The 17,034-nt window shown below is 39.4% G+C and overlaps 1 protein-coding gene across 2 annotated transcripts in view; it reads left to right on the top strand.

Annotated features, from left to right (window-relative positions):
- The window catches only part of prkcbb (protein kinase C, beta b), a 91,614-nt gene that overhangs the window by 41,087 nt on the left and 33,493 nt on the right, over positions 1-17,034 (top strand). For both annotated transcript variants that reach the window (XM_044100822.1, XM_044100821.1), the window contains exons 4-9: positions 1,261-1,372; positions 1,538-1,666; positions 7,960-8,116; positions 9,107-9,241; positions 11,150-11,246; positions 12,867-13,010. In XM_044100822.1, the coding sequence (XP_043956757.1) occupies positions 1,261-1,372; positions 1,538-1,666; positions 7,960-8,116; positions 9,107-9,241; positions 11,150-11,246; positions 12,867-13,010 (774 nt within the window). The remainder of the gene's footprint in view (positions 1-1,260; positions 1,373-1,537; positions 1,667-7,959; positions 8,117-9,106; positions 9,242-11,149; positions 11,247-12,866; positions 13,011-17,034) is intronic.

Here is a 17,034-nt window from a genome sequence, read left to right as displayed (position 1 = left end):
CCCTTCACTCTGACACCTCTAAGTAAACTCTTCTGTGGTCATTAGTTTTTAGAATGTCACTAAATTAATAAATACTATGGAGTCCAAATGTGAGTATTTTGACCACAGTGTGAATCTGTGAAGCCTCAGCTGTTTGTTTAAGAACATTACTGGAGAAAAAAAAAGCAACACCACAACACCATATAACTCAGCTGAGAGTTATATGGTTATATCATCATACTATGGTTAAGTAAAGGAAATCCATGTCATAATGGCCCAGTCAAAGTTCATACCTAAATTTGATTGAGATCTGTGAAAACCTGAAAATTGGTGCTCTTCACCCAATCTGAACTAAGCTTGAGTTATAAAAAGTCTCCAAATATGCTAAGATGGTGGCGACATGCAGCAAAACCAGAAAAAAATACTAGAATTTTTCCAAGTATTTCTGCTTGAATGGATCAAACGCTAACAATTTAGCAAAAGTTTAGAAGAGGACAGGCAGGAATTTTATGAATAATATCAAAATCTTCCTTCAGTGTTGCTTTTCTTACACTACGTGACCACCTACATCTGCAGCAGTCAGCAGCTGAAACGGTTCAGCTTTTGGCCTGTTTGCTCATGGCGAACGATGTTGCTGCTTAAAATTGGTTGTGAAGAACTAATCTTTGAGCTAGGATGCAAAATTAAACCAAACAGATATATTTCCTTGAATGCATTTTGCCTCTAAAAGCTTAACTTCGTCTCTCTTCGAAACATTACAATTTCCAGGTCTGAATCTCTCTTTGGGGTTTAAAAAAAAATGTGCCTAGTCACTGTCGTGTCATTCCAGGAGCTGCACGCATGTTCATGATTGTTCGACAGACCAGTATCAAACTTCACAGAAGGCTGACTTCCTATCAGAGACAGTTGTCCCAACAGAACTACACGCATGCTCACCTGCACATGCATACGCACTCAGACCCTGAAGGGAGCTGCTTTTGTGGCCTCACAAAACTGATGAGAATCAAAGCAATTCAGAGGAAAGCTATTGTTATCAGATAACAGTCAACCCCCCTCTACAGTCACCTACCCCTGTATAAACTTCCTGTAAAATGTTGACAGCAGCGGAAAGTCTGAGATGAATGGCTTGTGGGGAACGAGACGGAAGATCATTTATTTGCTCTTTGATTCTGCAAAGATCCCCTTATTTAATTGTGTGTTGTGAAATGTTTGCTCCGATAAAAAGGATAGTTTTAAGGTGCTTATCAAGTTTCTAATGTTTCTCTTTATGTTTGTCATCAGGACCCGAGGGCAAAGCATAAATTTAAGATCCACACCTACTCCAGCCCCACCTTCTGCGACCACTGCGGCTCCCTACTCTACGGCCTCATCCACCAGGGGATGAGATGCGACCGTACGTGCTCCACACTGCACCTAACCTCTCAAACCTGATCATTTTTGTTCATATATCTACATGAAAATCTTTACTAATTCCTTGCATTTGCATGTGGATTACTATATGGCTTCCTTCAAACACAAACAGTTTATTCCTGGATGTGATCTTGCGTGTGCTTTTCAGACTGTATGATGAACATCCACAAGCGCTGCGTGCCCAACGTGCCGAACCTGTGTGGGACGGACCACACTGAGAGGAGAGGCCGCATCGAGATCACCGCCGAGGTCAAGACCAACGTTCTCACCGTCACCAGTGAGTGCATTTCAGGAAAACGCACCGATGCAGATGCAAAAGCACCAACATATCGACGGGGAAGTGTTAGGAATGCAGGTGTTTGTCTCCCTCTGCTGTAAGTATGGCAGAGATGAAGATACTTGCTTCATGATTAAAAGGATTGATCTCTTGTGTTTTGGTTCATGGTATTTTGCCATGAGACTCACCGTTAAAATAAATCATCTGGGCCTGTTAGTGGTTTATTTGATTTATTTCAAAGTGCCTTATCAAGCTACAGAGAAACCAGATGCTTTTTTTTGTAGGTATTAATTTCTTATGTCATAATTGTGGCTGAATTTTTAGTTGCTCCTTTTTTTTTTCAGAAACCGTGTCTGTTTTTAAAAATTATTATTATTATTATTATTATTATTATTATTATTATTATTATTATTATTATTATTATTATTATTATTATTATTATTATTATTATTATTATTATTATTATTATTATTATATTGCTCAACATTTGAATGAAGGTGAGGCCAGGGCCATATCTGAGGCTTGAGGCCTTTCGAAATGTATTTGGTTGTGTGTGTTTGGGGTTCATTATGCCTTGTGTGTGTTACAGCACACACAAGGCATAACACACACAAAACTGAGGTACCATACGCCGACTGTCGAACAAGGTTGAACACAACCGGGTGTTACGGCAAAACGATGATCCCAAACCCTCTTCCTTTCGAATGTTTAAAGTTTAGTTTTTGAAACAGAACGTGACCTGAACTTGCACCCTCCATTTAAGAGGCTCTCTGCAATGATTTTCTTAAATAAGACTCTAAATTTAATATTAGATATTAGACATTCAGAAAATGTTTTGGGAAAATAAAATAATTCCCAAAACAAAACAAATACCACTTGACCAACCTCCTCCATCGACTTCCCCTCCAGAAACAAATGGCAACAAGATGAGAAGAAATATCTCTTGTAAATAGTGGTCCAGTTTTATTCATTAAAGCAATATAATAAAAACTGACTAATTATTAGTCAGTATCAGTGTTAGTTCCGATATAATGTGCATCCATATTAAAATTCATTTGCCATTTTAACATAATACTACTTTAAGATGAGGTTAAGCTTTTATTCAGTTAAGATATTATCTTTCCTTTTGTACATTTGGAAATATTTGTAATTCTGAACATGGTATAAATGTACTTTTAGTTATTCTGGACCCATTTTGCCTTTTCAGATTCTGCCAAACTAAATCTGCAAAAATATTCACAATACACCAGATGGACGCTCTGGAGCTTTTAAAGAACCATTTCAAAATTACCAAATGAATAATTAACTGGACAATCAGGTTACTGTTGCGGACAATAATCCGGCTGAAATTTGCCAACATCAACTATGGGCTTGCCAACCAAGCAGGAATATTTTATTTCTTATTTAAAAGTAATATCTATAAAATAAGTTTTGTAGTTGGGGATTCACTCTGACTTTTATTAGGTAATCAGGCCAAAATGTAATTGTTATGACTTATGAATTTATTCATGTATTTATACTCTTTGTTGCTCTCTCAGTTTTATTATGAAAAATAGAAATCTGCAAAAATGTGTCCCTTTGTTGTCAAAGAACAAAACTGCCTTAATGTACTTTGCTTAATTTAGCTTGGAGCAAAAAATGTTTTGCTTTTAATCTACTGTATTTAAAAGGAGCCCAAGATAAAAAGTTGCGTTGGTTTAATAGAATAAATTTTTACGTGTAGTGACTATTTTCACCTGAAGGAGGCAGCAGAGGACTGTAACAAGCGTTCTTAGAAGTCAGCGTAATTTAAACAGTGCATGCATCAAGCTGAAATATATCTTTATTTATAATAAACTTCTAACTGATAAAAATCTAACTGGGACCCTTCTGTGACATCACCACGGCTACATGTGAACATAAACCTAATCTGTGTCAGTTCATTATTTTCTGCAAAGATGTAGACCTTTTAGCGTTGCATTTAAGAAGAGAAAATTACTGATTGTATTTAAGAACTGACAACCACAAATCATCAAAGGCAAAATTGAAACTGTATGAAAATTGCAACCTAGGAAAACCAGAATTTTTTGACCTCCAACTGCAGAAACATGTATTGGTATTTGTTTCTGTGTCATGTTATTTTAAAGTCTCCAGATTTCTAAGTAGCAGTTTTAGAAGCTAAAAGACCCTCATGCGCATCTTTTTCTCTCACTGGTGCTGCGTATTATAACTACTATTACCATAATATATTTATCAATTTTCTTTACAGTAATATTGCTTCTAAATGGCTGACTTAAGAGTAGAAAACCTGAAAAGCAGGAATAGAAATAAGTTAAACTAAACATTTAAATTAATTTGACTTAAAAATCCTTAACATGTCTATCGTTTAGTGTATTAAATTCAATATGCAGATGCAGTAAATATTTTCTTATCCTGTGTTATCAGAATATATGAATATTATTTTGGTGCTTGAACCAATATGCTGAATTCTCCTTCCCTGCTGCTCAGTGTGTTTTAGTCTCATCTTTGGTTCTGGTTCCCACGCTCCAACACCGGATCATTAACGGCTCGTTAATGTGGGGAATGATAAGAGAGTGCACTTATCACACACACTGCCAGGACAGCAGTAAATCCACTTAGCAGACCAGAACGGCAAACTAATTCAAGTATGTAAATGTCCAGGTAAAAATTATCCGGACATTGTTAAAGGTTTTGTTCAACGTCTAGTTGTTTTCCTTTTGGTTTTATGAGAAAGCTCTTTAACTTTAACTCAACCTAGAAGACAGAGGCAGTTCCATTTTTTTGCCGACAGGGATCAGTGCGGAGCCCTGCTTAACATTCTTATTTCAGTGCTGAATAAGAAGCAGAGCATCTTCCCTTAAGATTAATAAAGCAGGCTCTGGTAAACAAAATATGGCTGCTCCACTGAGAGACGTGTTTGTGTTGACTCCGATTTTGGATTTCTTGAAGCAACAGATTCTTCACAGCCTTTCTCTGGTCGTAGGTAGATCAAAGTTCCCCATGATGCAAAGCTCATGGGAGCAGAGAGGGCCTGGCCTCTCTTTTAAAGAGACTCCAGCATGGCAAATGCAGTGTAGGATATCGAACCAAAATCTTTCAGATGCTATTTTCTGTGTGTTGTAAGAGAATGTGCAAAACAGAAATGGTTTCGTAAACAAACCTTCAATGGTAAAGGAGTGATTGTGATCAGCTGTTGAAAGACTGGCTTAAAAGTGCACAGGACTTTTCAAACCCTTCACACCGGTGTGAAAGAGCACACCATAAATCACAACGTCTTTGACCTTTAACTCTTCTACGCATGCACAAAACGTGTGTGGTTTAACATTGTGCTGGCAACTCCTTTGGTTTCTGGAACGTGCCTGAAGGAGTGGTAGCTAATCCATTGCTACATGCCGTCGCCTGACTGGTAACACCTAAAGTAATTTATCCCAATGTTATTGGTGGCGCTGTTGCTATGTGACCATAATCTTCCTTCTTATAAGTACCAAGCATATACTTTGTACTTTATCATGCTAAATCATGAAGCTTCTGGATTAGTTGCATTTCAATACAGGTGAAGATTTTTTCCTTCTAGTTTGGATCTCAGGAAGCTGTCAAAACGGATTGCATGTTGCCTGATGACATTAGAATAGGGTGATTTCTGTGAGCTCAGTATTGTGCTAGGGAACAGTGCAAACAGAAACAAACTGTATAATTAAAGAAGCGCGCCAATTAGATTGGGTGAGATTGAACTTCTGTTTAGTAATTGCTTCGTTTGACCATAACTCTTTGTCTCATCTTCACCAAAATCCTTAAAGACCCAGCAAGCATCTTTTCTTGTGTGAAAAACCTTTCCTGTAAACACCAAGTTGATTTCTGTTGACTGACATTGATTCTATCATCACAGAGAATATTCTAAAAAAAAATTATAACTCTACCGCTAAAGAAGGCGACTTTTACTCAACCTAAGCTGAAAAAGAAAGAGCGTCAGAAATAAGTTGTATCTTTGACTTTTTAATGCTTTTTTTTTTCTTTTCAGAATAAACCTAACTTCTGAAATGATCTCTGTGATAGATATCAAAATGTTGTATTTTGAACTGAATTTTGTATTCTAAATTGTTTTATTTGAATCAAAACCTGTCACTAAATTTTGGCTAAAATTTGCTAAGAATGTTAATGAAAAATCAGGTACATTTTGCACTTAGATGTTTCTATTAAAATTCTAATAATATCCAGAAATACAGATTAACCAGTGAATGAATCCTCCGGGTTTGGGTGTCTTAGTACTAAAATCATTTGAGACACAAACACTGCTTTTAAGTGATCTACATTCTAATAATTTTCATTATTTTGTAGAAATAAACTTTCACTTTGACATTAACCTCTTAGGTGTCATCATGCAGACATCAGACCATTGTTGTTGTTTTTTTCTTTTTTGGTCAAAAATTGTGTTGATCACAATCAATTTACACAAACAATTACAAAAATAAAACACCCAAGGTGGCACTGTAACGTAATCTGCTGTTCCGTTTGCTTCCATTGATATGTACGCTCGAGCAGATGCGTTCAATTACTCACAACAACAGATTTACACACATCTTTGCTGTTTACTCTGTGTCCTCTGGGACTATTTGGTATTCTACCCTCTTTACAGCTCTCCTCCGCTGCTATTTGATGGTCACTTTAGCTGGCATCATCTAATATTTATTGGCCCGCTCTGCTGAGAGTTTAATGCTGGAGTCTTCGCTGCGGTTAACCTATTGGAGGTTAGTGGAGAGTAATGCTTTAGCGGCAGCATTTTTCCTGATCTCCTGGGAAGCTCTCCTTTCTGTCTTGGTTCAAAGGAAACTTACACGCCACCTTATGAGACCTTTAGATTTGTATGGGACAAGTACATAAATTTCTTTCACTAAAATATGGGGGAGGGAGCATGGCAACTATCTACAGTAGTTGGTAGATTGTCATTTTTCTCTTATCATGCTAAAAACGTTATAAAAGCTACCCTAGTGGGAAAAAAAATAGTACATAGGCAATCAACGTAATCGTTAACAACGTCTCTTTCTGATCTCTGATTGGCCCATTAGAAATTCTACCAGAGAAATTCAGCTTAATGGGAGAAATTCCAGGCAAAGTAGGGAAGAGAGATGAGAATCAAGCGGAATTGCATAGAACGACAATGGCCAGGTCAGATAAAAGCAGCCAACTCCTCACCAGATCACAGTGTAAAAGCATTGTAAAAATAAACAGTTTTTTAACCTGTAGATATGAAAAGGCTGCCATAAACATCTAAACTTGGTGAAACAAAATTTGCAAGTTTTAGCTGCACTAGTTTATTAGTTTTCCTTCCATTTTCTAACACCCTTGTCCCTGGTGGGGTCGGCTGGTGCTGGTGCTGATCTCCAGCTAACGTTCCGGGCGAGAGGCGGGGTTTATTAGCAATAGTTTATTTTTAATTAATTTAGAATTTAATGAATCACTAAAGAAATTGTATTGGAAAACGTGTGACCTGGTAAGTAACTTATGCAGGGTTTGGCATCTTCAATAAGAAATCACATTTTTAAACAAATGTATACATTTTTATAAATAATTTTTCCTTTGTGTTTCTTCTTACATCGCTTTCCCTGGTCTGCTATTGTTTGGGGATTTCAACGAACCAAAATTAAATGTACTAATATGTACTTACAGTGTTACTGTGGATCATGGCTGGAAAAACTTGCAGGTTGACCCACAACATTTGTTGAAGACATACACACAGAGGGGCAAATAGATACACATTTTTATTATATTAATGGAGTACAATTACCTCTCAATGACAGGCTGTCTCAACAAAAGGATTGGTATTGAAGTTGGCAAAGTTCCACGGTCATTACAATCAGATCTTCCAACCCTCTGCAGGGTTATTTCCTTTGTCTGCATCAACATCTATGAACACTGCAGTCACATTTTGTCACAAAGGTCCTGAGTAACGCTTATGTTGAAAACCAAAAATTGCACTTTCCTCATGAATTCTCCATCAGTCTGGCTCGAATAGCAAAAATATGCCACTACTTCTCTAATTTCCTGTTCTTGTGATCTGTGCCGTGTTATTTTATTTCTATCCAAATTCAGTTTTCTACTTCAATCCAAACAGTTAGCATAGGCAACTTTCTTTTTAAGCTAATCCTTTCAGTACCGTTTAGATGCTGCAACCTTGGACCACCACAAAAGAGACAACCGTCCCTCCAACTAATGCTTTTCAAATACAGTGAGAATTGAAAAAGTTAAATTATTGGTGACTTTGACCTGCTGTTTTTTATTTTCTTTGCTTTCTTCAGTTAAAGAGGCCAGGAATCTGATTCCTATGGACCCCAACGGTCTGTCAGACCCGTACGTGAAGCTGAAGTTGATCCCAGATCCACGCAGTGAAAGCAAACAGAAGACCAAGACTATAAAGTGCTGCCTAAACCCCACGTGGAACGAGACCTTCAAATTGTAAGAAAGTTTAACGGCTTCTTGTTGCTCGCTCTCCTTGATATCATGTCTTCTTCTTAATGAAAGAACTACTTTCTGCATTGTACCGCTCTTCCCATGCTCGAGTGACCGCCGGCGCTCGGATGAGAACATCTGGCTTCCTGTATCTTGTAAAACCTTGCTTTTGGGGTTGTTTTGCTGCTGCTGCATCCTTGATAATCCTCGCGACGATTAGTTCGGGAGAAGACTGATAACTCCAGGCATTTCAGTGCAGATGTTCAGGCTTAGTGGAACTTTGTGCATCTTTCAAGCCACCAAAATAAGAAATAACAGAGCGTTATGCTTTAGTAAACAAGTTTGTAAAGACAAGAAAAATAGTTGTTTTGGGGCTTTTGCTTTTTGCGCATTCTTTTGCTGTGTTTTGTATTTGTCTTAGCTCTGCTTCATAATGTGAGTGCTAGTTTTTATCCATTTCTGCTTTATTTCCTGTTTTCTTAATTTCAATTCACATTTAGTGGATCAGATGTAGCCGCTTAATGTACCAGTGATTACCAGTAAGTAGTAATTACCGTAATACTGGAAGGAGTTTCAGTATTTAAACCTTTCGGTTCCTTTCGGTAGACTCCTTTCATGTCACTTGTTGTTTTGTGAGATCTTCTTTTATATGTTGCAAGTCTATTCTTGCTTTCTCCACAAAAACGAATTTATAAAATCAAAAATATGGGTTGTTTAGGCACATTGAACTTTGGTTCACCAGAAACTTCTATAAATACCAGCTAGGATTTAAGTTGATAACTCTTAATCAGAAATAATTACTGATTCAATTACCTCTTAATTGAAAGCTTTGCCAATTCTCATACATGCACTATTATCATGCTAGCTGCTCGAAACAATGAGCAGTGAATTTAATTTCATTTTGTACTTTAAGATGATGTAATGTCACAAAGTAGAGTTGTGTATCTCGGAGAATATCGTCACTCACAAAACTTCCCCCCCCCGTGTTTCCTCCAGCCACCTGAAGGAGTATGACAAGGACCGCCGCCTGTCGGTGGAGGTGTGGGACTGGGACTTGACCAGCCGCAACGACTTCATGGGATCACTGTCCTTCGGCATCTCAGAGCTCCAAAAGCAAGGGGTGGACGGCTGGTAAGGCACGGAGGCTGGATGAATGAGTGGAGTTGGGGTGTGGAAACATTTGAGGCGGCGAACACAAGAGAGCAGGAGGGAGAGTGAAGGTGACCTTGTTCATTACTGTAGCATAGGAGAAAAAACTTTTTTTTTTTTGGAGCTCTTCTTCCTAATCTGGTTATATTTAGTGCCAGAGTAGCTCTTCCCCCGTCTTTTTATCTCTGCTTCTTTATCTCTCCTCTCCTCCACCCTCGCGCGCCCCCTCCTTCCATCCCTCTCCCTCTGTGTCTGCAGCCCAATCACTATCTCTCTAAATCTTCCTCTCTTTTTTTTTCTTTTTTTTTTTTTTGCTGACAGTGCTCTGTCAGGGTTTTTAATGAGATGCCAGCTTTTGAGGTGAGACTGGGAGGTGGAAGGATGCCTCGGTACACCTGATATTCGGAGTGAGCCTTTTAAGATGCAGGTTTTCCTCTAATCCACCTCTGTGCAGCTCCGCACACTTCCTGGCATGACAGGAAAGGGACGGAGACAGACTGAGAGACTAAAAGATCTTTTATTGGACTTGTTAGTTTCCATATTGATGCTAGCAGATGCCACTTTAAATAGGAACTAGGGTCTTAAATAAATAAAATGTCAGAGGTTTGTTGGACAATGTTTGGGATCAGACAGCATCATGAAGGCCAAGGAACATAACAGGTCAGGGAGGAAGATGTGGAGTAGATTAAAGCAAGGTTGGGTTATAAATCAATACGCTAATCTCATGTATTGTTTAGTCTACTGTCTGAAAATGGAAAGAGCACGGCAAATCTATCCAACAAGGTTTGGCTGTACCATTATCCTGGCCAGGCCAGGAAAGGAGATTGTTAATCAGAGATACAAGCTCTTCCTGGTAACTTTGGAGGAGCTGCAGATATTCAGAGACCAGTGGGAAGATTCTGTATATGGCAAAAACTCTATAAATATGTTTTTTTTAAATGGAAGATTATCAAGATGAAAGACATTTTTGAAAGAAAGTCCTGTTTCTAGTTTACAGCCAGCCATGTAGGAAGCACAGCAAACCTGTAGAAGGCACATTGAGACAAGAATTAAATCGAATGCTGCATGTGGATGAAAACTCATATTGCTCTTTATCCTAAACACACCATTCCCACCATGAAACCTTGTGGTGGAAGCATCATGCTGTGGGAACCCTGTTCTTCAGCAGGGATAAATCTGAGAGTGGAATCTCACTGAGTTTAGGCTTTTAGTTGAGAAAGATTTGTGGGGAAAAAAATAATTCTCTAAATGTGCAAAGCTGGTAGAGACAAACTCCGTGAAGACTTTTAACTGCAAAAGTAGCAAAACGTGAATCTACAAAGTCTTGACTTGGGGGAGCTCAATATTAATGCATGCCACGCTTTTTCAGATTTCCTGGGAAAAAAAACTGTAGAAGCACACATCACTTCTGTTTTAATTTACAATTATACTCCATTTTGTGCCATTCCGTACCATAACATTTCTCATAATGCACAACGGGGATTCATCTAACGGATATGAACACTTTTGCAGACAACTTGTAGAAAATGCATCATTTCTAACCGCATTTTGGTTTTGATTGAAACGTAAATTTATTTTGCTCTCACATATTTTTGTTAAAGAAAAAACAACAACATTCAACGTAGGCTGTCACCTCAGGGAGCGTTTATCTGGTTTCAGATTGCTGAAGGTGAAACCGGGAGGATCTGTGACAATAAATCAATCCTCTAAAAAAAACACTCTGCACTGGGGAAGCCGTGTGATTTGTGCCTCAGCCACGAGAAGTTCTTTTCATTATGGGCAAAATGTTTCCCTTTTAGTCCTACAAAAAATAGCCCCCCCCCCTCCCCCCCCGGTTATGTATGTAAGTCAATCATCAGTCATGTAAGAGTGAATATCTCTTCATTTCAGGTTTAAGCTCCTTTCTCAGGAAGAAGGCGAGTACTTCAACGTTCCCGTGGCTCCAGAGGGAGAGGAGGGCAACGAGGAGCTACGGCAGAAATTTGAGGTGTGTGCGCGCCTGCGTGCGGTTAAATGCGTTGTGTGTTTGGGAATGTGTGTGAGCAGCTGGCTTTGGCCACTCTGCGTGCATGGGGGCGTGTGTGTGCGCGTGTGTGTCTGAGTGAGAGCCACTCTGGGAGAGCTGTTAGCAGTTGGCAGGCACACTTACAGCACCATCCGGTCTGGCACACGGCAGGTCCAGACGTGTTTGTGCGTGTGTGGGTGGGCGGGGATGCTGGGGGGGGGTGCCTGACCAGTAGGCCCATTCATTAACACATTTGGCAGTGATGAGGATCACCCCACTCCGTGATTTTCCCTTTTCCTTCCTCCTTCCTTCTTCTTTTCTCCGCTTGTCACACCGACTCCAAGCTGCAAACAGGAGTCTTCTTCTGAAAGTGTGTTAAGTTGCAGTTTGCAACACTTAAGGGGAATGCAGTGGGAAAAATAAAACATAATAATACTCCTTAAATGTGGCGATGCAGTCGCCTATTCGAATCCTTCCCCTTTATTGTCCTCATGTTACTTTTTTCTCTCCTGTTGTTTGTTTTTCGTCCTCTGATTCTGGACTGGCTTGTGCGTTTCTTACCCGTTATCTATTGTCGTCTCCGCTTTTCGTTAAGGTCATGGTTCTGGGTGGCTGGGATTGGCGGCACACATTAATAAACAAATACACCAGCTCTTGTGATAGCTCTAGGGGGAAAGCTCCCAGGAGGAAGGCAAAGACCTGAAAAGACAAAGACGGAGAGTTTGAAAGGTCGCGTTGGTGACGTGAGATGCATGTTCCCATGTAACCAAAACCACAGCCACACACTCATGAAGGTTTATATATGTGGATTCGGCAAAATAGGAGCTAATTCATAAAAGGTTCCAGTCAAACACTATATAAAAAATATATTAATGTTACATTATATATCTGTGAGTGTTAAAAATGTTTGAACTGCTCGGATTAGATCCTCAAGTGGATGAAGGTCCCATTTATTCCATAAATTTGTAAACTAATTTAGCTTTAATTTATTAAGAGTTTATTAAATCTTACTGATTTAAGCTTTACAATCTTAACCTACCTTAAAGAAGCTATCGTGCTTGAATCAGCTGGGAAGAGAAATGAACTTTGGTTGAGCCAGCTTGAGGGTAAGGAGGCGATGAAGGCCGTTTTATGTTTCAAAAGCTTCAAAGATGACAATCTAAACAAATTTGAACTAACTTCAACTAAATTCAGCTGCATCGTCAATCCAGTTCCTTTTATGTCAGTGGAAAATCAAAAGATGCTGGACTGCAACATTTAATCAGCTTCTTAAATTCTGAAGTATTTCGATGGAGGTTTGTCTAAGATATTATGGATGCAAGTGTATTGTTAAGCCATGTCTCCATTTGTAATCTTTGTCATTTCAGAGTGCAATAAAACCCTCCGACAAAAGCAAACACTTTTAAAATAAATCCTCTTGTGAGTGTCGATGTGTTTGTGGAACAAACAGAACTTTTTATCTGTTGAGAAACGGAAAACCATAAAGATTACAAACACACACAAAGGAAAAACTGAAACAAAAGAATAGAATATTCCTACTTTTCTTTCCCTTTATTTTACGTACAGTTTCTCTATATATTTCTATCTTTCTTGTCCATCTAGAGGGCTAAAATCGCAGTGGGCAAAAACACGGAGGGAAAGTCAGCAAACGCAGCCTCCCGGTTCGACTCCAACGGCAACCAAGATCGCATCAGGCTTTCCGACTTTAACTTCCTGATGGTGCTGGGCAAGGGCAGCTTTGGCAAGGTGAGAACAACGTGTCCTTGTGTGTTTACCTTGTCTTTGTCACTTACACGACTGTTTGACTCCTGATTACCTGTCCGCCGTCTGCTGTGGTTCATGCATTCTTTTGTTTTCACACAATCTTTGCGGTTCCCCAAAAAAATTAAATAAAGTGCTAGAATAATAGAAAGGCATTGGTTTCAGCTACTGAGTTCCTGAAGGATGTAGCATATGCAAAGCAGCCGTCATGCATATGCAAAACCACTATTTTAAAGGCGTGGCGTAGTGACCGCCTCAGAGGACTTGCACTGAGCTTAAACAAGAGATGGAAGGATGAAAAATTTACACAGGAAAAAAAAAGAAGACAGACAGAAAGAGTAAGTACAGGTAGATAGAAATTGATGAAGGGAAAGAGGCACAGAGGAGGACATGACAAGTGGTGAAAGTGATGAAAGGAGAGGGAGAAGGCGATGAGATCCGTGGTGACAAGGCTGACATGAATGAATCGAGAGAGAGAGGTAAAAACGTCAGGATGAATGAAAAGCGAGTCAGCGAGATAGGTGTGAGGGGTCCTCGGAGATGGGGAGTGTGAGGGGAGTAGTGTTGGGAAAGAATGAATGGAAATTTGGGAGACAAAAAAAACCCGGGAAAAACAGGAAGATGCAACGTGAGAGAATGAAAGAGAGGAGGATTTTGGGAGGCAAAGATGAACGGAGCAGTGGGGTGGAGAAAGAATGAGAGTGACATAAAGAGCACGACAGAGAGAGAGGGAGGGAAAAAAAAAAAGACCATTGGCTGTGCCAGACCTGTACAGCAACTGCCTGTTTCCATGGTAACAGAGATTTAAAGCTACACTGATGTGTCACCGCGGAGAGCCTCATTCATTATTGGAGTTGTCATTAGCGGAGTACCTGACTCACATGCTTAAGCGCGTAAATAAATACATTTTTAAAAAAGCACATTCCCGAACGCAGGCGTCTTTCTCTCCGGGAACGCATTCGCCAAATGCAGAAGCGGACGCTCAGGTGACGCGGCGCACTTTAAGGGTTTCTCCAGCGTCTGTGTGGGAGGCTGAGGATGAATCCCTCAGAGCTGTTTTCACGTTTTGGTTTTGTTTTGGGGGTTTTTTTGTACGTGGCCAGATGAGTGTTGCTCTGTTTGAACCAAAAAAAGGGTTACATGCTTTAGTAATAAAAGATTAACAGATGTTTCCAATATAGAAATGCAGGGATTTGTTAACCCACTGACAGTAGACAGTCTGCTGCAGACTACCTGTTAGCTTCTTCTTTGATTTTTGATTTTTTGTTTTTGTTTTTACTATTGAGACAGAGGAAAACAAATGCCAAACGTCTCTGATGTGTTTTGTGCAAACACAGAGGATATAAATAAAGGTAATGTCTGAGAAGGAAACATTAAAGTCGAGCAACGCAGGCTTTTCTTTTGCAGCAGGAAGGCTCACTGGTTTACAAAGATTTGCTGCAAAGCCCTGTTTGCTATGAATTATACAGAATCTGAGAATAGGAATAGCGTTGGGAAATCCATGCAGGTTCATATTTGACATCTTAACTCTTCCTGAATTTGCGCATGGTGATTCAGAGCCTGCATCTGTTTGATAGAAGCATTTTAAATGCCGGAGGGCAGAAATGTTTTGTCGTGGAAAACTAAAGTGTTTTGGAAATATTTTTTTTGTCTTTTTGTGCATTTTAATTTCCATCTTCCTCTCTTGACAGGGATAAACGTCATCGTAACACAATCGCATAGATTAAATGAAGCATTGAATTAAAGGCAAAAAGCCTCGAGGAATTTTTTTTGTCAGCAAGTTACATAATAAATTGTTTCCATCTTGCTTGTATGTCTGCTTTTCCTATACATTCAGCCACTTAAAAGTATTTTTCACTGCTTTCTCTCAGACTAGCCCTCAATGTAGAGTTTCAGTCGCACATGTTTGCCATTTTGCTAGATTAGACATTACACTGAGAGGTCAGATTAAGGTCAGAGTTTTCTTATTACAAGGTTTCATGCTGCCATGGCAATTCACATTAGTCTGGCAAGCGTGCTGTGTTGGAGAACAACACTGCAACGCCTGAACTTTTTCAGCACCTGGTGTGATAAAGGACTAATGGCTTCCTACCTTGCTTTCTTTTCATCTAAGGTCACTGACCACAATTTGCTGTCTGCCCTGTGAGTGTCAAACAGTGAGGGAGAGGCTGCAAAGATGCCAAAGAGAAGAGTCTGCGTTTCTTTGTTTATTTGAATCAGTTGAAAAAAATGTTGGAAGCAAACTGCAAAAGAGAATGAAAACTGTGATTTGCTCCTTTAAAATGTCTAAATGTCTGCTTTATGTCAAGTCAGGTTTATTTGTAGAGTGCATTTCAGCAACCAGGCAGATTAAAGTGCTGTACATCATAATAATATCATAGTCATACAGTTACAAAATCTTCAAGCGCATTTTAGCATTTTAAAGTAGAATATGTATTAATGTGACTTGCTGTGATTATTAAATGCCTGTAAAAAAAAAAAAAGAGAAATGGCTGGAGTGCTACATCCTGTTTTTCAGTATTTACCTAAAGGCTACTTTAATTGAGACTGTTTCAGGTTCACAAAAGGTAGTTTTGTATTATTGTGGCACTAGAAGAAATAAGTTTGGCGCTAAAATTTACAGAATTTTCTCACTTGTCGTTCAACATTTTTCTGCTGCTGAATACTTTCAGTTTCATTTGCATTTTTTTTTTCTAGGCTAAGCCTTTAAAACTACTCAGGCTTAGAAAATTGTTCTCATTCAATTTAAATGAAAGCTTTTCAATCTCTTGCAAGGTTACTCAACACATTTTCAAATTCTTTACACATTGTACTGACCCTTGCCTTCAGGGTCACCTTAATTATTCGTGACATAGTAAGGTGTCAAAAGATTCCTGAGAGATTTTGGTCCATGTTGACAGGATGGAATCACTCAGTCGCTTCAGATCTGCCAGCTGAACATCCATGATGTTCCAGCATTGCAAAGGCGCTGTGTAGGTTGAGACCTGGTGACTCTTTTTATCATCTGATTACGGTGAGCTCCCAGTTAGGTTTAAGAAACCCAATTTGAAATTATTTGAGCGTTGTTACATTGGGTCTTATCTTGCTGGAATTAGCCGTCAGCAGATAAATAAATAGGTCAATAATACATCACCGGGTTGCCTCTAAGCATATAAATTAGTATTTTTCTAAAGGTGCTGCATTATTTTGCATTATTATATACTTCTCCTGAAAAGAGCCTGTTTTCGCCTCAGTTTTTTTTCCTTCTTAATTATTTGCAGGTCAGTGGATAGAAAGGTTGCTGCATGTATTATAAGCATGATGGCAAAGGCCTTGCGGTTTCATCCAGTGCTTGTCGAGCGTTGGTTAGTTAATTTTGCCTTGATAAAGTCGTGCTCCAAGGTCATCAGAGAAAATGTGCAGTATTCAGCGCTGTTTACGTCACACGTCGGCTAATATCCTCTGAGCTGCTTATTGGCAATTGACCCCGAGTAACTTTTCATGAGTGAACCACTTGCACACGCTACCGTTCACACTGCTCTCTCAAGACTATACATAACTTTGGAGCCGGATTCACCTTGAGAAATGCACATCTGCATGTGACTCGGTCCGGTTCGCTGCTCGGCGCTGCGCATGTTTAGCTTGTTGAAGTGTTTTCATTTCTGATATGCTTCTCTGGTTTCCCCATCATCGTTTGTTCTCTTTCTCTGAGCGTGTCCTTGCAGTTCTGCGAATGAACTTTGGGCCAGATGGTGTCCTTTGGTGTCGCTGTTTCATTTTTAAAGCGTTTTTTTTTTTTTTCTACATATAGGTGCACTGCGCCATACGGCGAGTTCACGCACACACACACACACACACATATTTCTTGCTAGAGGTCTCCAATAATTTCAATGTTGAAATGTTTTAATCTGTGTCAGCCTTCTGTGCAGAATTACAAATTGCACATCATCCGACGGGCGAATACACACACTGGCACATCTTCACACACAGCGGATGTATTTGTGCCACACTTCCAGTAGAATACCGGTCC

Source organism: Gambusia affinis, linkage group LG19 (assembly GCF_019740435.1).
Source record: "Gambusia affinis linkage group LG19, SWU_Gaff_1.0, whole genome shotgun sequence".
Taxonomy (NCBI): Eukaryota; Metazoa; Chordata; class Actinopteri; order Cyprinodontiformes; family Poeciliidae; genus Gambusia; species Gambusia affinis.
This window is presented reverse-complemented; position numbering and strand designations above follow the sequence as displayed.